The 20,507-nt window shown below is 37.2% G+C and overlaps 1 protein-coding gene across 2 annotated transcripts in view; it reads left to right on the forward strand.

Annotated features, from left to right (window-relative positions):
* The window catches only part of LPCAT (Lysophosphatidylcholine acyltransferase), a 68,728-nt gene that overhangs the window by 11,911 nt on the left and 36,310 nt on the right, over positions 1-20,507 (forward strand). Inside the window, exons 2-3 of one of the 2 annotated variants that reach the window (XM_074178801.1) lie at positions 10,186-10,331; positions 14,350-14,564. In XM_074178801.1, coding sequence (XP_074034902.1) covers positions 10,186-10,331; positions 14,350-14,564 — 361 coding nt within the window. Of the gene's footprint in view, positions 1-10,185; positions 10,332-14,349; positions 14,565-18,892; positions 19,108-20,507 lie in introns of both variants that reach the window. The other variant, XM_074178800.1, reaches the window with a different exon arrangement.

Consider the following 20,507-nt stretch of genomic DNA (forward strand, 5'->3'; position numbering starts at 1 on the left):
CAGCCACTCAACTTAGACACTCCAGCCCTAGCGCAGTTCGAAGCTTTCAACAGAGAGCTTCGACAGCCTGAGCCCAATGAACTGCGCAACCCGATAACCCCGGATGACGTTCGAAGGGCCCTCGTTGGTTCCAAGAACTTTGCTGCTCCAGGCCCAGATGGGCTGAACACTTATTGGTGGAAAAAACTATCAAGTACCCACCACCATCTGGCCAGAGTTTTCAACTCATGGCTCGATGGAGAGCAGCCGATTCCGGATTGGTTTGTCGAGGGGCGGACCGTTCTTATCCCCAAAAGCGGAGATTTGTCGATTCCTAAGAATTACAGACCGATAACATGCTTGAATTCGTGTTATAAGTTGTTTACAAGCATCTTATACACACGAATACTCACCGCAGTTGACCGAGTGTTCGAACGGATATATGAGCAGAGAGGGTCGAAGAGAGGAGTCGCTGGATGTAAAGAGAACCTGCTCATCGATAGATGTGTAACGCAGGACTCGATACAATATAAGCGTAACCTCTCTATGGCCTGGATCGATTACCGTAAGGCATTTGATACAATTTCGCATGAGCTTATCTTGCATTTGCTCAGATGCCTTGCGGTACCCGACAACATAGTGAGATGCATTGAACAACTGACACCACTTTGGCGAACTCGCTTCACCATAACATCTGGTCAAGCAAGAGTTCAAACAGGGTGGGTCACTTTCAAAAGGGGTGTATTTCAGGGTGATTCCCTCAGCCCCCTTCTATTCTGCATCTCACTATTGCCATTATCCGTTACGCTCAGAAAGACTCGAGGATATAACTGTGGCACCCCCGGAAACCGGAGGCACAAGGTCACCCATCTGTTTTATATGGATGATCTTAAACTTTATGCCTCTGGAGAGAAGGATCTCTATCAGTCCTTGAGGGTGGTGGAAGAGTACACGCATGCTATCGGTATGAAATTCGGGATAGACAAATGTGCAATGGTTCATCTCAAAAGAGGACGATGCGGGGACTACGGAGAGGATGTGCAGCTCGTAGATGGAAGCATCCTACACCATCTGGATGCCGGAGAGACGTATACTTACCTCGGGGTGGAACAACGCCACTCACAAGAGGTAACTGCAGTGAAAAACTCTCTCCGCGGCAAGTATCAGCACAAACTTCGACAGATCTGGTCATCGGAACTGTCGGGGAAGAACAAAGTAGCTGCAACAAATATGCTTGCCGTTCCAATCTTACTCTACTCCTTTGGAGTAGTGAAGTGGACTCGGGAGGAGCTGTATCAACTCGACGTAAGGACCCGAAAAATGATGCATCTCTATAGGAGTTTGCATCCCAAATCGTCCGTTCCACGGTTGTACTTCCCCCGACAACAGGGAGGTCGTGGACTTTTGAGTTTGGAGTGTCTACATGACAGAATAGTACTGGATACAGCCTGTAAAGTCGTCAGGAGTTCGGATCCCCTTCTCTGCATGGTCCGTGACCATGAGAGAGCAGGAATTGGAGCATTTCTCCTTAGGGCAGCTGCTCGAGCAGCTGATGAACTCGGTATAGTTTTCGACTCTGAACGAGGTGACTACAACTCTGTCACCGAGTTGGAACCCGTTCAGCAAAAAGCTCAGATAAAAGCCGCAGAGATCACCTTACTTCTGCGGAGACACAGGGATAAGCCGATGCATGGGGTCTTCTTCAATAACATTGAAGACCTTGGCTTATCAAAGCGCCTGACGTTCGCTTTTCTCAGGTCGAGTGGGCTGAAGTCGGAAACTGAGGGGTTCATCATGGCTTGCCAGGATGGTGTCTTCAACACCTTAGTCTACCGCAGTCGCGTGATGGGTATAGAGGTTCCTGACACAAGGTGCAGGGCCTGCCGCGAGGCGCCCGAGACCCTAATGCACTTGCTATCAGCATGTCCAGCATATGCGGTCTCGGCCTATATCCATCGACATAACGCGGCCCTAAGAGTGCTATATTACCATCTACGGCACTCTTACGGTATTGACGAGACACCGGTGTTGCCCTACGCTCCGGGGGATATTGAATCCGTTGTGGGGAACGAGAAGTGCCGAATTTATTGGAACTATTCGTTCCCCACCCTCAGGCTCATACAAGCTAATAAGCCTGATGTAGTCCTTCTCGACCACCAGACCAAAACGATATTTGTCGTGGAGTTTTCAGCTCCTGGCGAGACGAATATCGTCAGAAAAGAGGAGGAAAAAACGGATAAAATATCGAGATTTTCTCTTCGAACTCCGCAGACTCTATCCAGATCACTCTGTCAAGATGGTCGTTCTGATTATTGGAGTCCTTGGTGGAATGATGTCTTCTCTACTCTCGAATATCAAAATCATACCGGCTTGCCGCACTAAGGCAGAAATCTTAGCCGCACAGATGCAGAAGGCTGTCATTCTTGGCTCACTGCGTTTGCTCAGGGCACATGATTCTCGGACCCAATGATCACTTACCCCACGGTGTGGGGAGTGGTCATTGGTTGATTATGCTGGCGCGCCCTCCCGAATGTATCGGGGCTTCGGGGGATAGGGCCTGACCAGCGCACACTACGGTGAAAAAAAAAAAAAAAAAATAATAATAATGTCTTTATTTCCAATGAAAAATAAAATGCATGATATTCATCTTGTTACACAAAAATCCCAAGGGGGAGTTCACCCAAGGGTGCTCTACCACTCAACCCTTGCTATTTTAAATAAGCATATTATAATTTGAAAACTAACCTAACTAATTCTTAAACCTAAATTTTTATTTCACAATTTTTTGTCATTTGACATTTGACATTTGTCATTTGTTGGGTCACCTGAATATTCACCACCAATAACCCAGTGGAAAAAAAGAAAGTTGTATGAGGGATAACGAAAAATGACTACTTGTGAAACACAGATTATAGAAAAAAAAGGGGTATACGAAACGGAACTGCATCAGAATGTGTTAACTTGCAGGAAACTTTTAAGCTCTTTTTTGAATTTATATAAATTACTATGGTGTTTTAGCGAATCGAGAATAGAATTATAAAGATGAAAATTCGAATACGAAAAACTTCTCTGGAAAATTGCGGTCTTGTGTTGTGGACATGTGATTACATTTTTGTTTCTCAAATTTATGTTGTGTACGTCTGTCCTGAATGTTATTTTACGATATAAATAAGGCGGATTTCTGTGTAATATAATTTTATGAAATAAACATAATGAATGAAATTTGAACCTATCTTTCATGTTAAACCAGTTCAGTTCCGCAAGCTTGTGGGACACATGTTCATACTTCCTAATTCCATATATATAACGAATACATGAGTTTTGAACACGTTGTACTCTGGACCAGGTATCGTAGTCAAGACGTAGTCCAATAGGTACATTGGAGGTACATTTTGTGAGGATATAGTAATCGTAGTGCACCATAGGTTCTCTGAATATTTCGATTGATATGTTCTCTAAATCTTAAAGACTCATCTAAAATTAAACCAAGATTTTTTGCATTACTTTCAAATCTAATTACTTCATTATTCAGATACAGTTTCAAGTTATTTTTAACTGATGCTACATGAGCATTGCTTCCAAATACTAGTGCTACTGCTTTTTTTGGATTGAGCACAAGGGAATGCAGTTCGGCAACATTTGATATGGTTTCTAAGTCATTGTTCAACTTTCTAGCAGCGTTGTTCAAGTCATCAACTTCAAGAGGGAGGTATAGTTGTATGTCATCAGCATACATGTGTATTTTACAATGTTCAACATGTTTATGAAATTGGCTAGTATAAAGTGTGAAAAAAAGTGGTCCAAGAACTGAGCCCTGAGGTACTCCCAAGATGACATTTCTAGCTGCAGATAATTGATTTCCCAATTTGACGCTTTGTCTACGATTGTTGAGATATGATTGACAAAGCTGCAGTGATTCCGTACAGACTCCACTTCTTTTCAAGATCTTTAGTAAGGTATTTCACACTTGATCTATATAAGATTTGTTCGATTGATGACGACCTACTCATTTTGTCGATATTCATATTAAATATGAGATAGAGAAAATAACTTTTGTCCAATTTCTACTGAGTTTTTATTTGTTACGACCGGTCCTGTGGTGGAAGGAAGAAGTATGGAATCATCATAGAAATTATTTGAAAAAAAATAATGTCCACCCAAAAAATAATCTTTGGAAACGAGGTTATGCTCCGAAACTAATGCAAAATGCATATTTTATTGAATTATTCTCAATAAAAAGTTCAATGCTATGTGTGAATGATCGGCCACGGAAAAGAAAGTTGGCAATAAACCCAACGTTGCTTGATGTTCAGTAGTAAAATACACAATCAGCACGTTTTCTAAAATCAAATTTTCTGACTACCGAGAAACAAAATCAATTCATAGATATCTTCGATCCAAGTGCACAGTTGCTTTATTTTCGAAATATTTCATTACAATTCGAATTACATTTCACTTCCTGGATTTAGTTGACTCAAATGACAGTAGTCGTTACTTCTTATAAGTTTAGACATTAGTTTCTCAATATAATTGTTTGGAAATATTTTGAATCAGAAAGTACACAATTAAATCAAATATAAAACTCTAGGACCCAAATATTCCGAAGAGTTGATAGAAAATTGAAATATAAATAAAGCTCATTAATACAGTTCATTGTATGATTTTCACTATAAACGGTTTCAGAAACACGTGTCGCGGATTTTGTTAAACTCTTGATATTGAAAATCATACAACACTCTATTTATGAGTTTTAATATGGGTTTTCATTAAGTATCGGCCAGTTCTATTCAATTAAACATAAATGATATCAAAATACAACATAAAGAAATTAAATTTAACATATTGACACCTTGTTTTAAAAGAGTATTTTTCAGTTTTACCTCGAGTGTTTGTTTGTCTTGTATTTTTTAATGTATTTTCGAATTTATTTTTATGCATCATTTCTATAGATTTGAAATAATGGTTATGTATCATATCTACTATTTATACTTATTACCCTGTATCTTTACAACCTATACAAGAATTTGATTTCTTACAGGTTTCCCTACTTTGTTGTACATTATTTAGGTTAGCTTATGACACTTCTGTGTTGTTACAGCTTCCTTTGTGCAATAAATTATTATTATTTTTATTGATACGTAGACTCAGCTAGTCTAATCCTCTTCGATGTAATTTTCACTTCAAGAAGGAACAAAGTTGGTTGTAATATTTTATTGTCTTTGTCGTTTTTTAGACCAAAATACGATGGCTTCTTTTTTGACTTCAACTTGTATTGCAGATAATGAATGCATGTTCAATTCCCGTACTGACGATTATCGTCTTCGGCAATAATTAGTGGTAGCATCTACAAATCAGTTGTGAATACGTTTCCAATTGAATAATTTCTATATTTATTAGTCGTCCTCGCTTTCACTTCTAGAAATTACAATTCGTTTCAGAAGTCCTACTTCATTGTGAGTTTTATAGTTGATTCTTTACTGTTGAAGTGTCGCAAAATAATGTTCATTTGCCTATCTTTGGGTAATAAATGATTTTTCGACGTATCTCAGGAATATTTTTGACTGTTTCAAATGTTTTGTGTCGTTTCGATGTCGTGGGTTTCTCTAGCACCATATATCAATGAATATTCATCTTACTATGTCGTGGCATATACAGAACGATAGAGAATTTGTACTCTACTCGTATACATTACTGCTGTCAATTTTTTTTCAAGTAATTTTTTTACCCTTTTCAGCTTATATTACTTATATTACGTTTTTGACCGATTTTAGGCCAATTTTTCTCTGCGATAGTGTTAATATACGCACTGTTCGACGTTGGAGACTTCAGCTTCGAAGGCCCGAAGTGGTGGACCTTCAGTAATCCATGACGAGGATTCAAGGATCCTAGTGGAGACTGACCCATCACGAACAGTGCGTGAAATGACGGAAAAACAGCTCTCATGCGGTTTTTGATGGTTCAAAACATATTGAAAAAGTCAGTGGTACAGTGATTGGATACCCATGAGCAACTCAGGCACTTCTCCAAGGCGAAAACCCATTATAAAAACGAAGGTTATTTTATGGTGGTCAGCCGATGGTATGATCCAAACCATCACAGCGGAAAGTCCTACTGTGAGAAAATTCACGAATAGTACCGGTTAATTGGGGTGACATTGCCCAATTTTGAAATTCAACCCATATAGATAAAATTTTTACCTTTGAAAGATGGTTTGGAGATGTGATTTATGTAGTTATTTTATTTTTATATCATTCCCCCCCTCAAATGAAAAATAAAATATAGATGGGCAAAGTCTCCTTGTGAAGTGGGGTCACTTTGCCCAACAGATTTTTTCTTTGTATAACAAAGCTATGAATGAAAGATGGGCAAAGCCATCTCCTCAGGGTGTTACAAGAGCCACAGCAAAGACAAAAATTGCTCAAAAAATCGGAAATAACTAGTACAGTTGCCAGGACTGTCGCTAGAAATGTTATGAACGACATAAAAGTTTTTTAAATTTTGTGGACGAGATAAGTCGTATTTTTTGGTGATTCTAATGCTTTCTCTATTTGGAGTACGAGGAAGTAAAAAACTAAAATCATAATGTAACACTTCAAATAAAAGGTGGGCAATGTGGCCACAATTTTCATGTAAAACGTGGGGAGACATCACCCACTCGCATAACAAACAACAAGTTGGGTGCAGGAATGAAATTGGAAGTGGATTGAATTCTTCATTAAATTTACTAATAATAATAATAATAAGTTTTGAAACTCACCTTGTTTTCGTAGAAGCTGTGTATATGTAATTTTGAAGCGCTCTAATTCTCATGGGTAACACACGTTACAAATAAACAATTAATTGGTGACAGCACTTATCTGTAACGACCTACAAACTATAGAATATCTCGTTGTCATTGAACAGGTATGTTTCATTGACTGCAGCGCCTCAAACGACCTTTCAGCTATTTACTACAGAGGCGCGAAACTGTTTTTTCAAAACTAGGCAAAGCTACCTCAGAGGAAAAAGTCACCCCAATTGACTATCGAAAATTGCACCAACAGCAGCCGGCACTGATCGAAAGAGGACGTCTGATCCTGCTTCATAACAATGCACGACAAATAACTGTCCGAAAATTAAACGAATCGAGCGTCGAAGTAAGGCCTCACCCACCATACTTCCCGGACCTCTTTCCGATAAGTTCGATAAGTTCGATAACATTCTCTCCAGTAAAACATTCGTCAATCAAGACCAAGCAAAAGCGGCTTCGTCGACTTCATCGAATCCCAAGCACAGGACTTTTGTGCTGACGGAATTTACTTTACGTTGGAAAAAGTGCAGTGATTCAAATGGCGCTCATTTCGATTGAATTATAATGGTTCAGAGTAGACTCATGAAATCGGACGAAATCTCATAAACAACTGAATAATGAATGTTTACCGCAACTACTACCTAGGCTGAAATGTCTCGGGCCTAACACACAGATGGCGCTAGCGGTATTGTATTCACCGCTTTTTAAGTTTGCACCAACCTTTGAAAGAAAGCTGTTGAAATTTCATGATATTCTACTGATAAGTTTGTGAGTTATTATGCTGAGTATAACACTAATTTTGTTATTTTCAAAACGATGAATCAAAAACAATGTCGTGTTTTCGTTTTACCCTGCTTCTTGATGGGAAAAATACCGTTCAAACGAAACAATGGCTTAAAAACTGTTTCAAGGGCTCCGCTCCATCATAAATACTTAATGGTTAAATGTTGTTTTTCTGACTTCAAACGTGGTGGTAGAGACACTGATGATGCAGAACGCAGTGGACGTTCAAATGAGGCAGTAACACCAAAAAACAAAAAGAATCTACACGATCGTTTGGAATGATAGAAAAGTCAACTTGCGTGAGTTAGCCCACGATTCAAAATGGGGATTTACTCGGGCGTCATAGAGACATATCAGGTTGCAAAGCTTAGATGATGAGAAGAAAAAAATGTTATATATTATATAGGTACTTTTTCATCTGTGGGAGAAGCGGCTATAGATTTTTGAATATGTGAAAAAATACTGTTGCATGGACATACTCGAGCGCGTCACATATTCATAGCATCAATGTCCTACGTATTTTTAATAATGTTCGTATGTTAATCTGATCGTTTGCATGATACGGGTGGTTGTACGTAAGAGTTAAAAGTGAAAAGAAAAAAAATTAAATCGAGAGCATCAGATTTTCTAAGGGACCGTTAAGTGCAACAAAAAAAAGCTCTCATTCAATAATCTGACGATTTCGATCTGACGCAAACTCGCGGCCATTATCATAATGTTAAAGAAAAATTCGACATTTTGAAATACTCAAGCGCGTCAGATTGAGATATATATCGTTCATCTTTTTGTTCTAGAGGTGCTGTCTCATAATCTGACGATTATCTAGAGAGATTCGCCTAATCTGACAAAAAAAATTTTTTTTTTCCAAATCATTAAGCTTAATTGATTGAAAATCTCAGGAAATAGCATGCAAATAAATACGTGTATGTTTTTCAAGTAGAATACTCATATTTATAATAAAATAATTATAAAAAATCCTCAAAAAATTTAATTTTTCATAATCAGTTGATTAATTAATCATCATCTTCATTTTCATCACGAACGAGTCTCTGTGATCAGCTGTGATGGCGTCATGGCAACAGAATTGAGATTGGGGACGGAGTGAGAGAGTAATACATAAAGAAAAAGTGAAAGAGGAATAGAAACTCGAGAGGGAAATATAGGTATCACACAGCTGCACTCATTGAACTTTATCGACGAATTTTTTTTATTTCGGCTTACGGAAATCGTCAGATTATATATTTTTCGTTATTCTTGAATTATTTTCTTCAAAATAAAAAAAAAAATAGCTACGCTCAAGCATGTCGGAATGATGTTATTTTTTACAATTTTGCTGCCCTCCCCTTTCTTTACGTTACTCTCAAATTGTCAGATTACTGGAATATACACTTTTCAGAATGTAAATAACTCACCCTACCTTAATCTGACGCGTTCGAATTTTTTTTTACTAATCTGATCCTTTATCCTTGACGGGCGGCCTTATATATGGAGCTTATATTTGATGGAGGTACTCAACCGGGTACAAGGTATCCTTCTGTATATTAATCTGCCGCGCTTTGGTAAATCCCAAAATCCTCGCTTGGGCTCCACTATTATAAAGATATCAAAGGAACGTGTTGGCTTCATATTGCATGAGCATTTGACAATGGGAAAACTTTGTTCATAGTGGGTGCCGCGCGAGCTCACTGTTGACCAACATCCACTGTATTTGCCAGATTTGGCTCCCAGCGACTACTCGCTGTTCGCAGGGCTCACCGGTAATGAATATCGGTCGAATAGAGAGGTTATTACTGAAACTGAGGCCTACTTTAGGGCAAAAAATCAATCATTCCACAAAAGTGGTATTGAAGTGTTAGAGCGGCTCTGAAATAATAGTGTGGCTCTTGATGAAGATTACGTTGATGAATAAATACAATTTTGAACAAAAAAAAACGCGTTTTCTTTCTTAGGCCGGAGACTTTTTAATCCATGTGTTGTGATTGATGCGCTATAATCTATTTGGATAATTCACAACAAAAGTGCGGCACATCCATAAATAATTTCCACAGTTGTTCATAGATGATTTACTCATATCATCTTGTTTCGAAAATAGTTTTCAATATTTCCAAAAATGATATTTATATTGGGAAAGAAAGGTTTTGGCTTTCTATCTGGCTTTCTATCTCTCCATCTTTGAGCAAACAAATGTGGGAATCTTTCAAACGAAGAAATAAAGCAAATAAATCCAAAATCAACTCTTTTCAAAAATATGTAGATCATACAAAGTATTAACTTTCAAACACACACTGAGAGAAAGAGCTCTTCGTGTCAACTGTAGATTATATGAAAGTAAAAATACTTTAGAAACAACTATTGTTATACGAACATTGAACTATACAAAATAACACTTTTTCCTATTCAGTTTGTACTACAAACATTCGTTATGAAACTGAATCAGATATCATTCACAGGATTGCTTTCAATTACAAGGAACACTGTCATCCCCAATGACAGACACCGATGTTTCGGAATCCCACACTTGTCTTATTGCCTCTTTCAAAAAACAAATTGTGCGGTAACTCAAACCCAATTTTAGATAGTTCCAATTCTTGAAATACTCAGTATATATTTATAATGTTTATTCTTTGTTTCAGACTGGTGTACTAACGGTCGTCCTGTTACCCATCAGAGTGTTCATTATATGCTTTTTTGTGATGGTAGGATGGATATTCGCTTCCATTGGACTACTTGGTCTGACTGAACAAGAATTACGTGAGAAACCGTTGGACGGATGGAGAAAGTAAATTGTTTTGAATCAGTTTATAGCTTGGCGGAATTGCTTTGTGTATAGCGTGTAACCTTGTAGCTTGGTAGAATGATGATTAACTTTTCCCAGGTTGTTTCACAAATTGTTTCATTTGTAATTCGTCAGTGTTTTCAACGCACTTACAATGGCAGAATCCCTAAGATAACTAATCAGTTCAGTTTTGGTAAGAGAAAGTGGAACGCTTTTTGCTTTTTGTTTATCTGGAATGACATTTATACTTGTCCATGATTGAAATTCACAAGCGCAGCTGAAAAGTGAGGCACAGTAAAATGAAGAACAAGAGCTTCTATAAAAAGTGAAAGATCTCTTTTCTCCTGAACAGGGTCACCAAAAAAGTCGCCAAAGGAATCCATTTCGAAATGCTGACATATCTTTCGAGTTTTCAATTTAAAAATATACAGTAAACACTGATTGTTCTCATATTGAGTTATCCTGACCTTTTTTCTTCATTCAGTAGACTTCCTTGGCAGATCGATGTATCATGTTTGTTGACATCCTTTTCGGCATTTTTGCAATATTCAGGTTCTGAAATAATATAGAAATGTACAATGAGTCACGTCACTTGCAATGAATATTCAAACATTTTTGTGATAATATGGCACCATCTTTTTCATTGATTTGTGACATCGTCTTGTTGAAGCAGCCCTTTTTTTTTCTGTAAATGGGGACGTTTTCTGCGATTTCTGCCTTCAAACGCTCCAGTAACGCTATATAACATTCACTGTTGTTGGTATTTTCCTTCTCAAGATAGTCGCACATCCCAAAATAGCGGGGCCATAACCTTTCCAGCCGATTAAAGTGATGGATCCATGTTTCATTTATTGTGAGACGCAAACATTTTTGATTCGTTATGTTTAAACATAGCCAAACCCTGAATAGAATCATCAAGACGTTCTTGTTTTTGATCAACAGTGAGCTCGCGTGACACCCACTTCGAACAGATATTTCTCATAGTAAAAGGCTCATGCAATATAAAGTCATCACTTTATTTTGATATCCGTACAATGTCAGGTAACTCACGCTACTATACTTTTGGATCATTCAAAACGATTTTGTGGATTTTTTGGTGCAGTAACACCAGACGTCCACTGCGTTCTGCATTATCGGTATCTCCACGACTACGTTTGAAATCAGCAAACCAACATTTTATTGTTGTTTCTGATTAAGCGGACTTCTAAAACTTGTCCGGCACAGCACGGCGGTGTCCGTCGCCTGATATTTTTGAATGACTCCAGGCAAATTTTCAGCACTTCTGGATATTCTAAGGTCTGCCTTAACAAACAACTCAATTTTTCCTCGTCTATTTTCATAGGTACCGTCTGACACTGCTGTCAACTGATGGAATAGTAAAACAGAAAGACAGAAACTTCTCAGGCACTTGCACTTTTAGAAAAGTTTATGTGCGCAAGCGCTGGCTGGCGACGTGCTCACTTGGCCAGTTCGTCACAGCACGCTCCGTTATTTGCCGGTCAGGATAGGAGAGTTGGAATCCTTCTCGGGGTCGGACGCTCTTGGCGGGCTACTTGGCGGTTGTCCATTCATTTTTATTATTCCACTCCTGTCCGTATTTTGACGGGACGGGCCGTGTTGTGCCGGACAAGTGGGCGACAAGCTTTAAGCTTGCCGGACAAGTGGGCGATAAGCTTAAAGCTTGTCGCCCACTTATCCGGCACAGCACAGCACGGCGCTCTCCGTCGCCCAATGGCGACAGGTAGTAGCATCCCCCACTTGTCCAGCTACAACCATCATACTGAAGGTACTGTTTGTTCGATTTCAAGGGAATTTGATTTGATATCGAGCGGTGACAGAAACATGTCTATCACTAGCAGTTCTTGACGACTAAGAGGGCTTTATAGTAGCCGCATTATTGGTTGAAGAAGAAAATAGTCACAAAAAAAGAAGGATGTGGTCCATCCCATGAATCAAAATAGGGCAAATCTGGAATAGTTTCATCATCTTCTCAATGACCTAACAGAAGACGAGGAGAAATTTCCAGTATTTCCGAATGATTCCAGGCAAATTTTCAGAACTTCTGGACATTCTAAATCCAAGCAACCCAATTTTTCCTCATACATTTTCATTGGTACCGTCAACTGATGGAATAGCAAAACAGAGAGACAAACTTTCCAGGCACGTTTGGATAAGTTGATGCTGGCAAGCAGAATTACATGTCCCAAACATGTAATTATTTGTAACTCAACCTGTTTGTTGCTATGGTGTACTATTTGAAATGAACATACGTTTCATCATGGCATTTCCTGAAGAAGTCATTCGATATTTTGAAGTTTGTTTGTAGGAATATTTTATTCGAAGTTGGTTCGGCATCAAAGTCTCCTATTTTTTTTTGTACTTCACCGCTCAAGATTTGTTTGAATATTTGATTCTTTAGAATCCCACTGATGCCATGCTCAAAATTTCCATCTCACCTTTCACAAGGAATTGATTTCTTTTTGAATATGAAACACTTTTTACAGGATTTGTCATCAACAATTGTAATGAAATGTCATGAACAATTAAATAGATACACCCGATGTTGAAAGTATGCTTACTCTTTTCAAATACTCTCATCAATTTCAGGGTTATAGTTTCTTCCAATATTTCAATATTTCTTGGTGATAGATATTAGCAATACAAACTCAGTAGTATATGAACGGGAAGAAATGGGAAATTAGAAATGAAAAAATTTCAAGAAGACATCAGTTTCTTTTATGATATTTGAGATTTTTCAGAAAGTTCAACCATTCGCATGTAAACATGCAAACATGCTCTTCTTTTCATCCATTTTCAAAATTTTTAATATGAAATGGAAATTCGTTTAACAAGAGATACAGATGAATTTTCTCGATATCTAATTCAATATGTTCGATTTTAAAAAACCTGCGTTTTCCAAAGAATTCGACAAAGCTGAAATGGAATACTTGTGTGAGTCTATTTATGTCATACAATTTTTTTTTAACAGCAAACATGAAATTGTAATTTGGTATTACTCTACCATTTGAAGGGTTTTGTGAGCAAATCAACTCTGGCCATTCCATAACCAATTAGTACAGAATTATTTTGTCAGTCAGTGGTTTTGACAACAAATTGTGAAAAATCCCAACTATTATCAGAATTATTATTCAGAGATGAATCAAGTTCTTCAAGGAATATCATCAGAATTTTCAATATATATTCATCTCCGGTCCTATTAAAGAGAGCATGTCATTTTGGAGAGCAGTATTCAATGGCATATGAGCAGCAATTATTGGTGATCATTTTATCAAATTAAATTTTCTTCTTAATTGATTCAATTGCGTTACATATCTAGAGTTACAAAAGCACCGACAGGAGATGTTTCAATCTAGTTTCCTTGATGTGGAAGCAATTTTTCATTTGGTGGTCGATATCAATATTTGTGATATTGTAACAGTTAGCTGTTAGACCCTCTTTCATCTTGGATAAACAAAGTTTGAGTTTTCTGCCGATCGCATAGACGGCCTCTTTGTAGAAGATGTCTAATACTTCTATTCTGCATTGGTCTCTATGGTTACTTGGTACACCTAGCACGACTGAGGATACTTGAGGCAGATACAAAACAGCTATGTGTGCCGTTGGATCATGAATGGTTTGTTCTTGAACTCTGGTGACCAGGATCCTCAAATTTGAATCTTCTTCATTCTCCACAGGTATTCTGAAGAATCCCAAATTTTCCAATCCTCACTGATACACAACTGAGTTCATATCGCTAAAATTATCTCCTTGAGAATTACATTTTCATTAGTGTCTGAGATATCTACAAGGGTAAAATTTTGAAGATATCTACAGAGGAACCAACTTTGACTTGAATACATCGTACCACCGAAACAATGTTTTTTTGAACGCAACTTCGTGAGAATTGTATTTCTCAATATATCACAAGAGATGACATTCTGAAATTGATGATAGACAGAGTTAGTGATTCTTCTAACCCACTTTGTGATCACCAAATAATGTATTTGCGGTTCTTTGGCAGTATAGTACGCTTCATATGTGCAAGACTAATACGCTGCATGTTCATTCTTGGAGGATTTCGCCTGAAGGTTTTCGGGAAGCAATCTACCAGGGAATCAGCACCGGTGGTGGCTCTAGCTCCTCATTCTTCCTTCATCGACAGCATCGCAATGGTGTACATGGGAGGTCCATCCATAGTGGCTAAAGGAGAGACTGCTTCGGTGCCTTTCTTTGGGAGTATGTGGTCTATACCTTTACTAACAATAATTTTTAATGTGCATGTCTAGCGATTAACAAATACTACTACTACTAATAATTGTTTGGAATTGGTGAAAAGTGAAACCATATCTAACTTCATGAAAGTCAGGAAAGTATTTGATGTAAAAGGCATATCCTTAGATCAGTTTCTCGGAAAAACGAAAAAAAAATCCAATTTACTCCAGTGTTTCCGTAATCATTCCTTTCAATTCACTTTTCATAAAATATCAAAACTGTACTATTTGCTGAACTGGTACTCCGTATCATTAGTCTATTATGTACTGTATCAGCAGCAGAAGAGTAGGAAATGTTCATCAGCATCTGTCATTTTTATAAAATTCGTAAACATCTTGCTTATGGGGTTCATTTTGATTTTCACCAAGGATTGAGAAAGCTATTGCATAGAAAAACCCGTGTCATGATTTCGTAAACATTTTATACCGCAAGATTTCGAAGCCGAATTCAATACCGCAATTTAATTTACAGTTCAGGTTTTTGAATGACTAGAAACCAGAAAAATTACGTAATTTGAAGTGTTGGAAACATTACTTTTTTTTACTTATGATGCACTGTTTAGAACCTTTGGTGGGGTTTTTTCCCAACACCAAACCCAAACTCGACACGTGTTTCGATCACCAAGTGTTTATTTTCAAACTCTTTTTTCATTCACTTTATCAACTTCCAAGGTTATTAGCGACAAAACAATGGATTGCAGGGGAATTGAATTGAAATTTGCGATTGGTTTTCATATGATTCATCTGTTCAAATAGATTATTTCAAAATCTACAGTTTCCGTAAAAGAAATAAAAGAATAAGACAATATGCAAAATATAAGTCTCGGATAATAATGATGAAATCTGCTATTTCAAGAAGAAATTTTCAATAGTCAGACCATTATCTATTTTCTTCATTATTCTGATTGTTAATCATATCTCTTCATTTCAAATTATGTGGCCATAAAACATATACGAGGTATGGTCGGAAAATAGCATAATTTTTTCAAATTCACGGATTTGAAGGAAACGATTGTTAATTATTTTTGTATTATTTCGGTTCACATGCTCCCGAAGTGTAATGGAATTTCCAGCTGTATGCATTGTTCACTTTGTCTGAAGTAGTCGCTTAGGTTGGAAGTGTTTTGAAGAGCCTTGACGTTTTTCGTTTGTTCAAACAAATTATTAGAGTTTTTCGTGAAAAATCAATAGAGCGTAGCAGAATGGATGAAATGTTGGCAAAAGCCTATAGTAAACAAATTACGAGTGTCATAAGCGTTTCTGAGATGACCGTGGAGACGTTGAAGATGACGAACACCCCAGCACACCAACAACCGCTGAAAGCAAAGCGAAAAAAAACGGATTTGTGGACAAACAATTCACTGATCCATATGCTCAACCTTCATTTTCGCCGGACATATCTCCGTGTGACTATTTTCTTTTTCAAAATTTCCAAAAATAAAGAGAACTTGAAAGGGCTCTTGTTTCACAAGCTCACATGATATTGAAAGTGCATTGCTGAAAAAGCTGAAATTCATCCCAGGGATCGAGTTTGAAAAGTAGTTCGAGGATTGAAGGAAACGCTGTCAAAAGTGCACAATAGGTTTGTTCTGGTTTTAACACCCGAAACTGTTTGAAAACTGCGCAAGACATGATGCGTACAAGCAAAAAATCTCAAACAATCCGAAATAGTCTCGGACACTTGGTTAAACCAAAACGCATTTTGAGGAAACCACTGTGCCACCTATCGTATATATGAAGAGATGAAGACAACAAAATACTGTTGATCATGTCCATTTTTTATGTAGCGTATCCCTATAGTCAGTTCAAATGTTATCTAACCTCAATCATCAATTACTTAAATTAAATAAATAAAAAAAACATCCTTGTTCGTACTGGAAAACTCAGAATTACATTACATTCTGTTATATGAATTGGGGAACAGTGAACTGAGGTTTTTTTTGTGAGTTATGCTTTTTCGGTATTGAGCTTTGTGGATTGAGAATGAATTTGGGGAATAGAGGTTACGATATTTTCAGTTTAGGAATTTCAAATTTTAGTGTTCATGGGTGTGTAGTTTGGGTGCAAATTCGAAATCAACAATATCTCAAAACTTCTTTCCTTATACTCACTTATTCGAATTCTGTTTCAAAAAATCTGTTCAAAATATGTTTTTCCGTTAACCAGCTGTAGCACCTTTACGAAAGACAACCCTCAGAAGTCGAAACTTGTGCGAGCTAAGGATTAACGAGGTCTTACCTTTTAACGTGTGATTCCTAACAGTGGAACCGATATAATTTATTCAACTTTGATATACGCTCTCTGTTAAAAAAATTAGGTGAATTTTCATTTGTTCAAAAACTATTTGTTTATTCATCAATTTCTATTGTGTCCCTTTCAAAGTAGTCCTCCTCAGTTATGATACACTTGTGCCCACGTTTTCAACAATCCTCAAAGCAGTTTTGATATGCACTTTTTGCTATGGCCTTGGACTCTCTCAGTGATTCGTCGAAAAAAGTAGTCCTTTCATGATTCTCTTCAATCTTGGGGACAGAAAAATTGTTTCTCGCCAACGGACATAACTTCAAGATAATACTCTACGCTACGGTAATCGAAGAATACATTGAGCAATATCTTGACATTTTGGCTTACAATTTTTCATGGTGAATTCCATCAATCCGGACTTTCATCGTCTTATATCATATAAAATGATTTGAAATTCCTGAAAGAATCAATAAAATTGAAATGAATAACAATTGAATGAATAACAATTATATTGAGCAAAAAAGTGGAATGAAATTACAATAAAATGAAATGCACATAACAATTGAAAATTGAAATTTTCCCAATTGTCAACTGTTCAATTTTCAATTGTTTCTTGTATTTTACTCAAATGTAATTTTATATTGGAATTTTAACCATTTTGAGTTGTTCAATTTTCAATTGTTGCGTGTATTTCATTTCATTGTGTTTTCATTTCAGAGGTTTCTTTCTCAATATAATTGTTATTTTTGTTTCTAGGTTCATTACCATTTTCATTTATAACTAACTTTACTGCAGTTTCGTCCTATATAAGGAAATTTACAAACTTCAACGCTTTTCCTTCATTATGATTTCCTACCACGTAGTTTTATTGATTATTTCAGGAATTTTAAATTAATTCATATCTTATCAAACAATGGAAGTCCGAACTGATGAGATTTGACTTTGGTCATAACCATATATTCATGATTCGTCACCAATTAGGATCCTCTTGAGCAAGTCTGGGCCTTCGTCAACGTCATTCAACAATTCCTGAGCGATGCTTATGCAACGGTTTTTTTGGTCGAAATTTAGCAATTTTAAAACGACCTTCACTGCCACACACTTCATACCCAAAATTTCCGAAAAAATTCCATGGCAAGAGCCATTGATATGCCGACATCCTCAGCAACTTCTCTGATAGTGATTCGCCGATTCGCCATAACAATTTCCTCCACTTTCTCAACATTTTCGTCTGTGGTTGATGTGCTGGATCGTTCAGGGCGAGCATCGTTATTCACATCTTCTCGGACTTCTGTGAAAAGCTTATACCACTTGTAAACATTTTTTTGACTCAGTGTACAATTACTGTATGCCACTGTTAACATTTCAGAGATTTTCGAGCATTTCATTCAATTTTTTACACAAAATTTGATGCAAATTCTTTGATCTACTTTTTTCGATTGCAGAAAATCTCCGATCACGTGAAACACTTCTAACTTTCATGCCTCTCACCAACAAACTAAATGTGCTCAACAGCTGAAAATGTAAACATACGTTCCAGACGAGTGTACAACATAATATAATATGAGATCCATTCTAGTACTCAATTTGAATTCAGAACTTTCAATGGATTCGAAATAGTCCACTCAAGTTCCGCGTAAATCATTTTCTTGGCATGTCAACTTTTCCTTCACGTTGTTGAAGTAGAACGTTAGAAAAATCTATAACAATATTACAATTCCGGATTTCACTCTTTTGCGCTGAATGCAAAACTGAGCTCTTCACTGGAAACATAACTTCAACTATAACTATAACTTCAACTATAACGAGCTACATGTATTGCATTATGAAACTATTTTTCTCGAAACAACTTTGTGATTTAGACACATTCGTTAAAATTGTTCTAACAAGCAGTCACAGTGGGAGGATCTGTGAAATAGTATTGAGGCCAAAATATATGGCTGCTCCATAATGGGAAACTGGGCGAACATTGTAAATATGTAAATATCACTCACTAACTAATGGGATCGGAGAAATATAAAATCATTTCACCATTTTTTTTCACTATAGGAAAATGAAACACTTGGTATGCTTCTTTGGAAAAAGCAGCTTTAGAGCTGGAGGTATGAGTATGACCGTAAAAGGCAGACAAGCTAGTAAACGTGAAGCCCCCATCCTGGTGGCTGCTCCTCACTCCACTTTTCTAGATGGCGGAATCGTCTACATCACCGGTTTTCCATCAACAATTTGTAGACGTGAAAGTGGGGCTAATAACCACATAGGAAGTATGTTTCATTTCAAAGTTTTGTTATTTGAGGATGAGATAGTATAAGGAATAGTTCAACAAGGATTTTGTTTTACAATAGATTTGGCAACTCGCTTCCTCAAAGCGGATATATTAAAAATAATGTCATGACAGATTTGAAAGATATTATTTTTGTGAAAGAGTAACTCTTACTTGATCTCTTCTGTGTTTTCAACCTTTTTTCAAGTGTAATGGAGGTCAAAATGAAAAGTTCTTTACGAAAAGTTACTGTATAAAATAGACCTATTCAGCTAGTAATTTATCATTATTATACATTTTGTCACCAAGAAGCAGAATCCGTTATGCTCATAGCTTTCACTAACAGTTTGTCAAATGTCTCGCCCACTAGACGTGCATTCGTTAGAAAAGGGTGAGTACGACAGAGAGAGAGAGAGAGATAATCCTCAAGTCTCTTCCTACATTTGATAAGCTGTATATTAGGTTTGAAGAAGTTTTGTCCTTTCCAATATCATGTCTTCTGGTAGCTCCATTTCTTGATAAATATTTATTCTACTGTGAGGTGATATATACTGCTCGATAAAGAATTTTACAATAATGCTGTTGATTTTTTTCCCAAATTTTGATTTCATGCCTTTGCCTCTTTTTAGCTCATTACTTTATGATGTCATCGAGAGATTTTTGACTTATTTTTCTCTACGGATTCAAATTGTATCAAAGCGCAGCCGAAACAGACCGAAAAATCAACCAGGCATTTGGCAATGGACGGGGCATTGGCTCCCATGCGGTTTTTGATGGTTTGGAACATGTTGAAATGGTTAGAAAGCTCGATAAATTGTTTTCCGACGATTTAAACGAATTGCAGATCATTTCTCTTTACTTTAGTGCAACCAGAACAATCTTTTTTTAGATCGGATCGTCACGTTTGATGAAAAATGGGTCTTCCACAACAGAAAGAGACGTCTAGGACAGTGATTGGACACCGATGAGTCACCCATGCATTTCCCAAAGGCTTGAACCATCAAATGAGACCATGGTTACTATGTTGTGGTATTGCGGTCAGCGACTGGTATGATTCAAGCTTATCCATTGCAGTGGCCACAAGCTGAAGTGCATTGCAACTAACCACATCCTCTCTTACAATAACAAAATGATGTATTGCGTAATTCCTCAGGAACTGGTGGTAATATTGTTGTAATTGGTCCCAGGAATTGATTTTGCAGCACCCAACCCTACTCCTGAGGTTCAAAATCATGTTCCAATCATATTTGAACCTGGTAGTCAACCATATTTATAAGCTGGCGGGCTGGTGCACTTGTCGGTGGAAAATTGGACAACTAGAACGGTCGAAGAGTCTCTGTTGATTTCACGAACTGAGTATGTAGAAGATGATCTATATTGTGATTAGATCTAGGAGCATTA

Source organism: Leptinotarsa decemlineata, unplaced genomic scaffold (assembly GCF_025532065.1).
Source record: "Leptinotarsa decemlineata unplaced genomic scaffold, Ldec_3_MD MMD2_tig00004307_RagTag_RagTag, whole genome shotgun sequence".
In the NCBI taxonomy this organism is placed as follows: Eukaryota; Metazoa; Arthropoda; class Insecta; order Coleoptera; family Chrysomelidae; genus Leptinotarsa; species Leptinotarsa decemlineata.